The sequence below is a fragment of the Ranitomeya variabilis genome, chromosome 6, assembly GCF_051348905.1.
Source record: "Ranitomeya variabilis isolate aRanVar5 chromosome 6, aRanVar5.hap1, whole genome shotgun sequence".
Classification (NCBI taxonomy): Eukaryota; Metazoa; Chordata; class Amphibia; order Anura; family Dendrobatidae; genus Ranitomeya; species Ranitomeya variabilis.
In genome coordinates, this window is record NC_135237.1 from 127,772,245 (window position 1) to 127,786,006 (window position 13,762).

General features: G+C 44.1%; 1 protein-coding gene across 1 annotated transcript in view; it reads right to left on the reverse strand.

The window, feature by feature from the left end:
- Positions 1-12,371: 12,371 nt before the first annotated feature.
- The window catches only part of TOPAZ1 (testis and ovary specific TOPAZ 1), a 353,700-nt gene continuing 352,309 nt past the window's right edge, over positions 12,372-13,762 (reverse strand). Inside the window, exon 20 of the mRNA XM_077268982.1 lies at positions 12,372-12,687. Within this exon, the coding sequence (XP_077125097.1) occupies positions 12,465-12,687 (223 nt within the window). The 3' untranslated portion in view covers positions 12,372-12,464. The remainder of the gene's footprint in view (positions 12,688-13,762) is intronic.

Sequence of the window (13,762 nt, forward strand, 5' to 3'; positions counted from 1 at the left end):
AGAGTTTAGAGATGAAGGGGAGGTTGGAGACTGGTCTGTAGTTATTTGTGCAGGATGGGTCGAGGGTGGGTTTCTTTAGTAACGGAGTAATGATAGAGTGTTTGAAGGAGGACGGGAAAATGCCTGAGGAGAGGGAGAGATTAAAGATTGTAGTTAGGTGAGTAGTGACGACTGGAGAGAGAGACTGGAGGGAGAGACTGGAGGAGATGAGAGGGAATGGGGTCGGTAGTGCATGTAGTTGGACGAGAAGAGAGGAGCTTGGAGACTTCTTCTGTGATGGGATCAAATGCGGAGAGTGAGCCAGGGGAGATGCAAGGAGGGATGGGAGTCACTGAACTTGATGATTGGAAGCGGATTTCCTGACGGATATTGTCTATTTTCTCTATAAAGTGGGAGGCCAGGTCATCAGCACAAATGTCTGTGATAGGTGTTATGACCTGGTGGTTAAGGAGCAACACTGATATGACCTGGTGGTTAAAGAGCAACATGGGACGAGCTCTGAGGAGGTGGTATCTTTACTGACTGCAGTTCCTAATCCTAACACCAACACTAGTAATAGCCGTGGGATGTTCCTGTCACTCCCTAGACACCTCGTCACAGCCTGAGAACTAACTACCCCTAAAGATGGAAACAGAAAGCTATCTTGCCTCAGAGAAAACCCCCAAAGGAAAGATAGCCCCCCACAAATATTGACTGTGAGTGGAGAGGGAAATGACATACACAGAAATGTTATAAATAGTGTTGGGACCATCAGTTGTGTTGTGCAGAAGTCTGGTGGATACACAGCTGATAGTCCTACTGATTAGACTGTTAGAATTTGTATTATGGCAAGAAAAAAGTAGCTAAGTAAAGAAAAAGCGAGTGGCCATCATTACTTTAAGAAATGAAGGTCAGTCAGTCCGAAAAATTGGGAAAACTTTGAAAGTGTCCCCAAGTGCAGTGGCAAAAACCATCAAGCGCTACAAAGAAACTGGCTCACATGAGGACCGCCCCAGGAAATGAAGACCAAGAGTCACCTCTGCTTCTGAGGATAAGTTTATCCGAGTCACCAGCCTCAGAAATCGCAGGTTAACAGCAGCTCAGATTAGAGACCAGGTCAATGCCACACAAGAGTTCTAGCAGCAGACACATCTCTACAACAACGGTTAAGAGGAGACTTTGTGCAGCAGGCCTTCATGGTAAAATAGCTGCTAGGAAACCACTGCTAAGGACAGGCAACATATAGATCAGTGTTCCCCAACTCCGGTCCTCAAGAGCCACCAACCGGTCATGTTTTCAGGATTTCCTTAGTATTGCACAGGTGATTGAATGCTTGCCTGGCCAGGTGATGAAATTATCACCTGTGCAATACTAAGGAAATCCTGAAAACATGACCTGTTGGTGGCTCTTGAGGACCGGAGTTGGGGAACACTAATATAGATAATTTTAGCGTGCACTCAGTTCAAATTTAGGCGAGGTGCTGGTGTAACGGACCGGAGGGTCCAAAAACTCAAGTGGAATATGGAATTCATCGCACACTCTAGTGAATTTACATGCCAAATTTAAATAAATTTATTACTTCTTAATCTGGGAGCATAACAGAATAAATGAAAACTACAAGGAATGCGATATATAAGAGACGTTTCGGCTCCCCAGAGCCTTTTTTCACAATTGCTGTGAACAAAAAAAGTATATATAAACACCATGAAAGTAAACCACATGAAAAAAATAAAATAAATAGAAAATAAAAATAATAATACAAATAAAATTAGAACCGCCAAAATAAAACAGAAAAGAACACTGCATAGAATAGCAGATAAACTTTGTGTAGAGAAGCACCCAGATTAACGGAGTCTAGGCACAAAAAGCAAGTTAGAGTGAATAACAGAAAATACAAACAAAGTGTATCACCATTCAATTTAATGGTTATCAGATTTAATGACATTAGAACAAGCCGCGCAGCTCAGGCAGGGAAAGGTACCATTGCGTTGGGTAGTTAGAAATCTTTGGGTTGTAGTCGGGCGTGTGCTGCCTATATCGGCCCTCACAAGTCTGTCCTTGATGTTAGGCGGTCTCTTGGTGCACATTAGTACTGGTTCACTAAAGGAACAGATATTGGGATAGGCTCTTGTAAGGCCTCTTTCACATTTCCGTCGGTACGGGGCCGTCGCAAACCGTCGGCCCCACGTACCGACGGACGTTGTGCAAATAGTGCACAACGTGGGCAGTGGATGCAGTTTTCGGACGCATCCGCTGTCCATTATGAATTCAGTCATAGGGGAGGAGGGGACGGAAATGGCGGTTCCGACGGACAAAAAAAGTTACATGTAACGTTTTTTCGTCACGGCGGACCTCAAAAACACGACGCATCCGTTGCACGACAGATGCGACGTGTGGCCATACGTCGCTAATGCAAGTCTATGGAGAAAAAACGCATATTGCGGGCAACTTTGCAGGATGCATTTTTTTCTCCAAAACGACGCATTGCGACTTTGGCCAAACGACGGAAGTGTGAAAGAGGCCTAAGCAGGGGCCAGTGTTTTCTGATAATTGAATAAACCTTAGGCATAAGTGGACGGAACTTGTGTAATGGGCACCCAGTTTCCCACCTTTTGTATTCTAACCCACTATCACTATCTCCCACAGTTACTCTATGATACCACTTGGATCCTCATCCCTTCCTCTTGCTCGCTTCTTTTTCATCTGGAATAAGGTAATATATCCTTGGTATCTATTGCCTGGAACCTGATCCTTGGTGCACTATACAAACCTTGTATATATGTATATTTGAATGGTGATACACTTTGTTTGTATTTTCTGTTATTACCACTATAACTTGCTTTTTGTGCCTAGACTCAGTTAATCTGAGTGCTTCTCTACACGACGTTTATCTGCTATTCTATGCAGTGCTGTTTTCTGTTTATTTTGGCGGATCTAATTTTATTTGTATTATTATTTTTATTTTCTATTTAATTTATTTTTTTCTTGTGGTTTACTTTCATGGTGTTTATATATACTTTTTTTGTTCACAGCGATTGTGAAAAAGGCTCCGGGGAGCTGAAACGTCTCTTATATCGCATTCCTTCTAGTTTTCATTTATTCTGTTATGCTCCCAGATTATGAAGTAATAAATTTATTTAAATTTGGCATGTAAATTCACTAGAGTGTGCGGTGAATTCCATATTCCACTTAAGGACAGGCAACAAGCAGAAGAGACTTGTTTGGGCTAAAGAACACAATGAATGACCATTAGACAAGTGGAAAAAAGTGCTTTGGTCTGATGAGTCCAAATTTGAGATCTTTGGTTCCAACCACCGTGTCTTTGTGCGACGCAGAAAAGGTGAACAGATGGACTCTACATGCCTGGTTCCCACCGTGAAGCATGGAGGAGGAGGTGTGATGGTGTGGGGGTGCTTTGCTGGTGACACTGTTGGGGATTTATTCAAAATTGAAGGCATACTGAAACAGCATGGCTACCACAGCATCTTGCAGCGGCAAGCTGTTCCATCCGATTTGCATTTAGTTGGACCACCATTTATTTTTCAACAGGACAATGACCCCAAACACACGTCCAGGCTGTGTAAGGGCTATTTGACCAGGAAGGAGAGTGATTGGGTGCTACGCCAGATGACCTGGCCTCCACAGTCACCAGACCTGAACCCAATCGAGATGGTTTGGGGTGAGGTGGACCGCAGAGGGAAGGCAAAAGGGCCAACAAGTGCTAAGCATCTCTGGGAACCTCTTCCAAGATTGTTGGAAGACCATTCCCGGTGACTACCTCTTGAAGCTCGCCAAGAGTGTGCAAAGCAGTCATCAAAGCAAAAGGTGGCTACCTTGAAGAACCTAGAATATAAGACATAATGTCAGTTGTTTCACACTTTTTTTGTTAAGTATATAATTCCACACGTGTTAATTAATTCATACTTTTGATGCCTTCAGTGTGAATGAACAATTTTCATAATCATGAAAATACAGAAAAATCTTAATTAAAAGGTGTCCAAACTTTTGGCCTGTAGTGTGTGTGTGTGTGTGTGTGTGTGTGTGTGTGTGTGTGTGTGTGTGTGTGTGTGTGTGTGTGTGTATGTATATATATATATATATATATATATATATATATATATATATATATATATATATACAGGTCCTTCTCAAAAAATTAGCATATAGTGTTAAATTTCATTATTTACCATAATGTTATGATTACAATTAAACTTTCATATATTATAGATTCATTATCCACCAACTGAAATTTGTCAGGTCTTTTATTGTTTTAATACTGATGATTTTGGCATACAACTCCTGATAACCCAAAAAACCTGTCTCAATAAATTAGCATATCAAGAAAAGGTTCTCTAAACGACCTATTACCCTAATCTTCTGAATCAACTAATTAACTCTAAACACATGCAAAAGATACCTGAGGCTTTTAAAAACTCCCTGCCTGGTTCATTACTCAAAACCCCCATCATGGGTAAGACTAGCGACCTGACAGATGTCAAGAAGGCCATCATTGACACCCTCAAGCAAGAGGGTAAGACCCAGAAAGAAATTTCTCAACAAATAGGCTGTTCCCAGAGTGCTGTATCAAGGCACCTCAATGGTAAGTCTGTTGGAAGGAAACAATGTGGCAGAAAACGCTGTACAACGAGAAGAGGTGACCGGACCCTGAGGAAGATTGTGGAGAAGGACCGATTCCAGACCTTGGGGAACCTGAGGAAGCAGTGGACTGAGTCTGGTGTGGAAACATCCAGAGCCACCGTGCACAGGCGTGTGCAGGAAATGGGCTACAGGTGCCGCATTCCCCAGGTAAAGCCACTTTTGAACCATAAACAGCGGAAGAAGCGCCTGACCTGGGCTACAGAGAAGCAGCACTGGACTGTTGCTAAGTGGTCCCAAGTACTTTTTTCTGATGAAAGCAAATTTTGCATGTCATTCGGAAATCAAGGTGCCAGAGTCTGGAGGAAGACTGGGGAGAAGGAAATGCCAAAATGCCTGAAGTCCAGTGTCAAGTACCCACAGTCAGCGATGGTGTGGGGTGCCATGTCAGCTGCTGGTGTTGGTCCACTGTGTTTCATCAAGGGCAGGGTCAATGCAGCTAGCTATCAGGAGATTTTGGAGCACTTCATGCTTCCATCGGCTGAAATGCTTTATGGAGATGAAGATTTCATTTTTCAGCACGACCTGGCACCTGCTCACAGTGCCAAAACCACTGGTAAATGGTTTACTGACCATGGTATTACTGTGCTCAATTGGCCTGCCAACTCTCCTGACCTGAACCCCATAGAGAATCTGTGGGATATTGTGAAGAGAAAGTTGAGAGACGCAAGACCCAACACTCTGGATGAGCTTAAGGCCGCTATTGAAGCATCCTGGGCCTCCATAACATCTCAGCAGTGTCACAGGCTGATTGCCTCCATGCCACGCCGCATTGAAGCAGTCATTTCTGCCAAAGGATTCCCGACCAAGTATTGAGTGCATAACTGAACATTATTATTTGATGGTTTTTTTGTTTGTTATTAAAAAACACTTTTATTTGATTGGACGGGTGAAATATGCTAATTTATTGAGACAGGTTTTTTGGGTTATCAGGAGTTGTATGCCAAAATCATCAGTATTAAAACAATAAAAGACCTGACAAATTTCAGTTGGTGGATAATGAATCTATAATATATGAAAGTTTAATTGTAATCATTACATTATGGTAAATAATGAAATTTAACACTATATGCTAATTTTTTGAGAAGGACCTGTATATATACACACACAAAGACATATATATATATACATACGTACACACAGACATACACTCACCGGCCACTTTATTAGGTACACCATGCTAGTAACGGGTTGGACCCCCTTTTGCCTTCAGAACTGCCTCAATTCTTCGTGGCATAGATTCAACAAGGTGCTGGAAGCATTCCTCAGAGATTTTGGTCCATATTGACATGATGGCATCACACAGTTGCCGCAGATTTGTCGGCTGCACATCCCAAAGATGCTCCATACAAGGCAGGATGGATCCATGCTTTCATGTTGTTTACGCCAAATTCTGACCCTACCATCCGAATGTCGCAGCAGAAATCGAGACTCATCAGACCAAGCAACGTTTTTCCAATCTTCTACTGTCCAATTTCGATGAGCTTGTACAAATTGTAGCCTCAGTTTCCTGTTCTTAGCTGAAAGGAGTGGTACCCGGTGTGGTCTTCTGCTGCTGTAGCCCATCTGCCTCAAAGTTCGACGCACTGTGCGTTCAGAGATGCTCTTAGGCCTACCTTGGTTGTAACGGGTGGCGATTTGAGTCACTGTTGCCTTTCTATCAGCTCGAACCAGTCTGCCCATTCTCCTCTGACCTCTGGCATCAACAAGGCATTTCCGCCCACAGAACTGCCGCTCACTGGATTTTTTTTCTTTTTCGGACCATTCTCTGTAAACCCTAGAGATGGTTGTGCGTGAAAATCCCAGTAGATCAGTAGTTTCTGAAATACTCAGACCAGCCCTTCTGGCACCAACAACCATGCCACGTTCAAAGGCACTCAAATCACCTTTATTCCCCATACTGATGCTCGGTTTGAACTGCAGGAGATTGTCTTGACCATGTCTACATGCCTAAATGCACTGAGTTGCCGCCATGTGATTGGCTGATTAGAAATTAAGTGTTAACAAGAAGTTGGACAGGTGTACCTAATAAAGTGGCCGGTGAGTGTATATATATGTCAGCCAGATGCCCTCATTAATAAAATCTTATCTTACAGATATTATTAAGTGACAGCACGAACTCCGATGAACTCTCACAGCAGTGCAGTGATACACTGCAGGAGGATTACCTCCTGTCAGTGTATCACCAGAGGCCACGTGAGATCGTCGTTGGACACTCATTATTAAATGGACTACGGCGGAAAAGTTGGTTTATTATTTTATTTTTGTTGCAGGAGATCTCGGGCGTCGGGGATTAGGTGTTTGGTAAGTTTTGTGTTTTTTTTACAACTTAACACAGTCGCCGGATGATGGGACTACGGTCCCTTCATCGGCTCATGCTGTCACTGTTATATGTGACAGCAGGTAGAGCCAGATGGGAGTAGTAGACCCATCAGACGATGCCTGGCTGCACACACACAGACACCCGCGCACTAATTCTCCGCTCACACAGTCTCCACCCACACACATTCTCTGCCCACACACTCTTCCTCCCTCTTTTCTACAACGTTTTTGGCGCACAAATCCACAAACCTTTTTACACCTGCGGTTTAGCTGCGGATTTGACTGACTCCATGTAAGTCAATGGATGCAGAAACGCTGCAGATCCGCAAAAAGAATTGACATGCTGCGGAAAATAAAACGCTGTGAATCAGTGTGGAATTTTCCGCAGCATGTGCACACCAATTCTGGATTCCCATTGATTAACATTGCTTGAGCTACCCTTTGCAGATTTGGTGAAAAACGCTTCAGATGCACAACGAAATCCGCAACATGTGCACATAGTCTTATTATTTTGCAATTTTTTTTACTTTTTTTACTTTTTTACCTAGTCCCTTTATGGGACTTTCATTTCTTTTTTTACTTTGATTGAAGGCTGATGGGCGGCTCCTTCATGTGGGCAGGCGTCTAGGTGCTCTGTGCGGGCACTCCGGGATGTTTCCCGGCGCGTGCGCACTGGGCCCGACGCCTTTCCCCCATGGAGGACCTGTCCATCGACGTGCGCATGCGCCGCCGGCGCCACCGCTATTGGCCAGTTACAGGCATGTGACGGAGGTCAGGCAGGTTAAGAGCAGGTCCTATTCGCCCTCCACCTCGCACTTCCTTGAAGAAGCGGCGCTTTCCAGCCGCGAAACGCGCGTTGGGGTCGTTATTCTGGCGGGACCCCGCTTCTCTGTCTCCCCCCTTGCTCTGGTAAGCTGATTCAGGCTGATTCTTTATTTTTATACATTGACCTTTGGGCTTTGCACTTAGCTATTGATTAGCTGGCCGCTGTACCGGGCTATACTGCATGGAGGGGGCTCTCTATTTATCCCCCTCCCAGGGTTACTGTGCAGTATGGGGAGTCTAGAGGGGTGGGTTTCCCCCTGATATATGTGAATCATGGTAATTACTATGCACCTCCAAATATTACTGATATATGTTGGTTTTAAACTTTTGTATTAATAAAGCATTTTTTATATCATGCTCCGGGTTCTCCTATCTTTGTTTAGATGTTTTTTGGAGCGAATTGATGTGTCTGGTTGTACATAACACACATGTGTTTGTCCCAGACTACTAATATGATTATGGGATTCGCAATATTAAGAATTGACATGCTGCGGAAAATAAAACGCTGTGAATCAGTGTGGAATTTTCCGCAGCATGTGCACACCAATTCTGGATTCCCATTGTTTAACATTGCTTGAGCTTTGCGGATTTGGTGAAAAACGCTTCAGATGCACAACGAAATCCGCAACATGTGCACATAGTCTTATTATTTTGCAATTTTTTTTACTTTTTTACCTAGTCCCTTTATGGGACTTTCATTTTTTTTTTTTTTACTTTGATTGAAGGCTTAATGCATTGCAATGCACTAGCATTGCACTGCATTAAACCTATACTGAAAGCTTCTGACATCATGCTGTGAGCATGGTCTCAGAAGCTTTTTCTGTAGTTTGGTGACCCAGGTCACTATGGCAACGATCGGGTCCCCGCGATTATATCGCGGGGAGCCGATCTGAAGACAGAGGGAGCTCCCGTCCCTCTACCTCCCTCCTGAATGTTGCGATTGCTCTCAATCGCAGCACTTAAGGGAGTTAACAGCCCGGGGCAGTGCTGACACGGCTCCTGGCTTAGTGCAGAAGCTCAGCCACTCGCAGAGCTGAGCTACTGCACTGATCGGGCAGGAAGTGCTGACATTTCAGCGTCTCCTGGGCAAACATGCCGTGATCAGTCAGTAAGATTGATCAATCTGTGTGAGGGGACCAACGGCATGGGTCCCTGCACCTCTCTCCGTGCCTCTCAGCTGTCTGTGACAGCTATCGGCACGGAACGGTCACTGCGTGTTTACAGACCATCCTGGTGTGGGAACTGACACACTGTCATGGACGTTAAGGAGTTAAATAAAATGTTCCTGTGCTGAGATAATCTTAGAAATGTGCCCCTGTTGTGTACTGTGTAATGGATGTATCTGACCGTGCAGGAACATTTGTCTGATCATACCACAGCTCCTGGGCGGGGGAAAAAAAAAAAGGATACAGACATTACAGCACGGGATCACAAATGATTCTTTGAAGTAAAACATTATTTAAAAACAGGCAGGGAAATGTTTTACCTCACAAAATGAATGAGCTGTGATCCCATGCTGTAATGTCTGTATACTCTTTGCACCCCCTTCCTGGTCAGGAGCTGTGGTATGATCAGACCATGTTCCTGTACGGTCAGACACAGCCATTACACAGTACACAGCAGGGGCACATTTATAAGATTATCTCAGCACAAGAACATTTTACTTAAACACATCCAATTGTAGAAGTTATTATTATTTCAACATCTATTGATTAAAATCAACTTTTGTTAGTTTGAAAACCCCCTTATGCTTCATACAACTACTCCAATGCTTGACAACTCTCATCCTTTTGTATATGCATATGACTCAATTGGTTTGTTTAGCTCCTTAGTGGTAGACAAGATATTAACCTTTTAAACTAGCTCTGGCCCTGGCTTTTTTTTCTGCAGACTGCTGAAATGTACAGATGACAACTGCTGCATATAAAAAAAGTTCAACTCCTAAACCTGCTCCCTACTTTGCTCCTCTTTACATAAATATAAGTATGATGTAGCCAAAGGTTAAGAAGTAAGGGGAACATGTGCAATGTTCATATATTACAGTCATGGACAAAAATTTTGAGAATGAGACAAATATTAATTTTTACAAAGTCTACTGCTTCATTTTTTCTAATGGCAATTTGCATATACTCCTGAATGTCAGAGTGATCAGCTTAACAGCAATTACTGTACTTGCAAAGTCAATATTTGCCCAGAAAATGAACTTTAACCCCCAAAACACATTTCAACATCATTGCAGTCCTGCCTTAGGGTACTGTCACACAGTCACACTTTGATCGCTACGACGGTACGATCCGTGACGTTCCAGCGATATCCATACGATATCGCTGTGTCTGACACGCAGCAGCGATCAGGGATCCTGCTGAGAATCGTACGTCGTAGCAGATCGTTTGGAACTTTCTTTCGTCGCTTGATCACCCGCTGACATCGCTGGATCGTTGTGTGTGACAGCGATCCAGCGATGTGTTCGCTTGTAACCAGGGTAAACATCGGGTAACTAAGCGCAGGGCCGCGCTTAGTAACCCGATGTTTACCGTGGTTACCAGCGTAAAAGTAAAAAAAAACAAACAGTACATACTCACATTCCGGTGTCTGTCCTCCGGCGTCTCAGCTTCTCTGCACTGTGAGCGCCTGCCAGCCGGAAAGCGAGCACAGCGGTGACGTCTGACGTCACCGCTGTGCTTTCCGGCTCTGCTGCTTACACAGTGGAGAGAAGCAGAACACCGGGGGACAGACACCGGAATGTATGTACTGTTTGTTTTTTTTACGTTTACGCTGGTAACCAGGGTAAACATCGGGTTACTAAGCGCGGCCCTGCGCTTAGTAACCCGATGTTTACCCTGGTTACCCGGGGACTTCGGCATCGCTCCAGCGCCGTGATTGCAACGTGTGACCACAGTCTACGACGCTGGAGCGATACTCATACGACGCTGCGACGTCACGGATCGTGCCGTCGTAGCGTCCAAAGTGTGATTGTGTGACAGTACCCTTAAAAGGAGCAGCTAACATCGTTTTAGTGATTGATCCATTAACACAGGTGTGGGTGTTGATGAGGACAGGGATGGCGATCAGTCATGATTAAGTAAGAATGACATCACTGGACACTTTAAAAGGAGGCTGGTGCTTGGTATCATTGTTTCTCTTCAGTTAACCATGGTTATCTCTAAAGAAACACGTGCAGCAATCATTGCACTGCACAAAAATGGCATAACAGGGAAGAGTATCGCAGCTACAAAGATTGCACCTCAGTCAACAATCTATCGCATCATCAAGAACTTCAAGGAGAGAGCTTCCATTGTTGTCAAAAAGGCTCCAGGGCGCCCAAGAAAGACCAGCAAGCGCCAGGACCGTATCTTAAAACTGTTTCAGCTGCGGGATCGGACTCCCAGCAGTGCCGAGCTTGCTCAGGAATGGCAGCAGGCTGGTGTGAGTGCTTCTGCACGCACTGTGAGGCGGAGACTCTTTGAGCAAGGCCTGGTTTCAAGGAGGGCAGCAAAGAAGCCACTTCTCTCCAGAAAAAACATCAGGGACCGACTGATATTCTGCAAAAGGTACAGGGAGTGGACTGCTGAGGACTGGGGCAAAGTCGTTTTCTCTGATGAATCCCCTTTTCGATTGTTTGGGACATCTGGAAAACAGCTTATTCGGAGAAGAAGAGGTGAGCACTACCACCAGTCTTGTCTCATGCCAACTGTAAAGCATCCTGAAACCATTCATGTGTGGGGTTGCTTCTCAGCCAAGGGAATCGGCTCACTCACAGTCTTGCCTAAAAACACAGCCATGAATAAACAATGGTACCAGAATGTCCTCCAAGAGCAACTTCTCTCAACCGTCCAAGAGCAGTTTGGCGCCCAACAATGCCTTTTCCAGCATGATGGAGCACCTTGCCATAAAGCAAAGGTGATAACTAAATGGCTCATGGAACAAAACATAGAGATTTTGGGTCCATGGCCTGGAAACTCCCCAGATCTTAATCCCATTGAGAACTTGTGGTCAATCATCAAGAGACGGGTGGACAAACAAAAACCAACAAATTCTGGCAAAATGCAAGCGTTGATTATGCAAGAATGGACTGCTATCAGTCAGGATTTGGTCCAGAAGTTGATTGAGAGCATGCCAGGGAGAATTGCAGAGGTCTTGAAGAAGAAGGGTCAACACTGCAAATATTGACTTGATGCATTAACTCATTCTAACTGTCAATATAACCTATTGGTACTCATAATATGATTGCAATTATATTTCTGTATGTGATATAAACATCAGACAAACACTAATAAAAACCAGAGGGCAGCAGATCATGTGAAAATATAATTTTGGTGTCATTCTCAAAACTTTTGGCCATGACTGTACTTTGGAATATGTACTAAAATAGTTTTTCAAGATAATACCACACTTGCCAAATTTATCCTTATGAACTGTTATACCAAGTATCTGAAATAGAATGAAACACAACCACAAGTTTCAAATATTTTATATTTATTCATACTTAAGATATCTCGCATAACATTTGAACCAGTCACAAACACGACAAATAAAAACCTACTAAAACCTAAATTATGAATCAAATTAAATGTATACAGAGTAACTAGTCACTGCTTTATTTGCTTTATTATTGAAAAATAATAATGAAACTGCGTGAAATATTTCTATATACATATCTATAATGTAGTACACACATACTATTAGATAGGTGTCAATGAACACCAAACAATACCAGCCCACTTCATATTCTCATTCAGCCATTTAAGAGAAGAGTTATTGTCTAAAGTGTATACTTGCTCATTTGTGCTATTGACCGTCATGTGCTTTATAAAAAGCCTGGGGGTTGACAACCTGCTTGCTTCAAATAATCTTTCTGTTGCAGCATGGTAGCTGTTTTTATGCTTAGAATTGTCCTCTTCCATTCTATAAAGAATAAAAATAAAGAGAAAATAAGAAATAACAAAAATAGGCTCAATATCAGACTGTATTCTACCTCCTTCTGAAGACTTGTTTGCAGTAAACTAGGCTGCACTTCACTTGTGCTGCAGACCTCTCCGATTTAAGTTCATATAATGGTATTTAACTATACTCTGATTGTAAAGTACCAGGGTGTTAGGGCTAGCAGAACGCACCGAGAATATTTAGATATAATTATTGGTGCGTTCGCAGCCCGGGGTCCACCGTGCAGGAGACAAACCCGCTGCTAGCAAATGGTGGCACAATGTGGCGGTATTAGCGAACTCTGTTACTTCTCAGAGTCGAACAGAAGGGAAAACGCTGTGCCCTGTTAGCGTCACAGGGGAACACAGCTGCCTAACAGAGCAAAAGCAATCAGTGGTCAGGGAGTAGCAAGCACACACACACCTCCTCTCCGGTGGAGCCGGAATTCTAATGGCTTTACGCCAGCCCTGAATTCACCATACAAAACTCCTCACCGGAGGTGCCGGTATTCTAGTGGCTTATTTCAGCCGGACCCTGACCACAAGCAGACAAGACCACTGAATAGCAAAAGCTCATGACATAAGCTGATCCTAGCGCATGGTCGTGCAGCCCTGCAACCTTTTATAGCTGCAGCAACTTCAGGACCTTCCTAGAGGACCAATGGGAGCTGCCACAGCACCTGAGCAACTTCAGGACCTTCCTAGAGGACCAATGGGAGCTGCTGCAGTACCTGAGCATGTGACCCTTGACCTCCAATGACAGGTCTTACCTTGGGCATGCTCAGAAGGGGAAAAGCAAGACTTAGTCCCAGAGACGTCTGCTCGCCGCTGACCAGTACTGGCTACAATGGCTGAACCTGGAAAGGCAGCAGTAACCATCCGCACAGTATCAGGCTGAGCCAGACGCCGAGACCGACGTCTCCGCTGAGCAGGCTCCACTGCGGCTGGAGAAGAATGGGAGACCACAGCGGAGATGGTTCGAGACTCCCCCTGTGCAGAGGCGGGATCTCGACTCCTAACACAGGGTCTCTATAGAGTAGAGGTGCCTTATATAACTC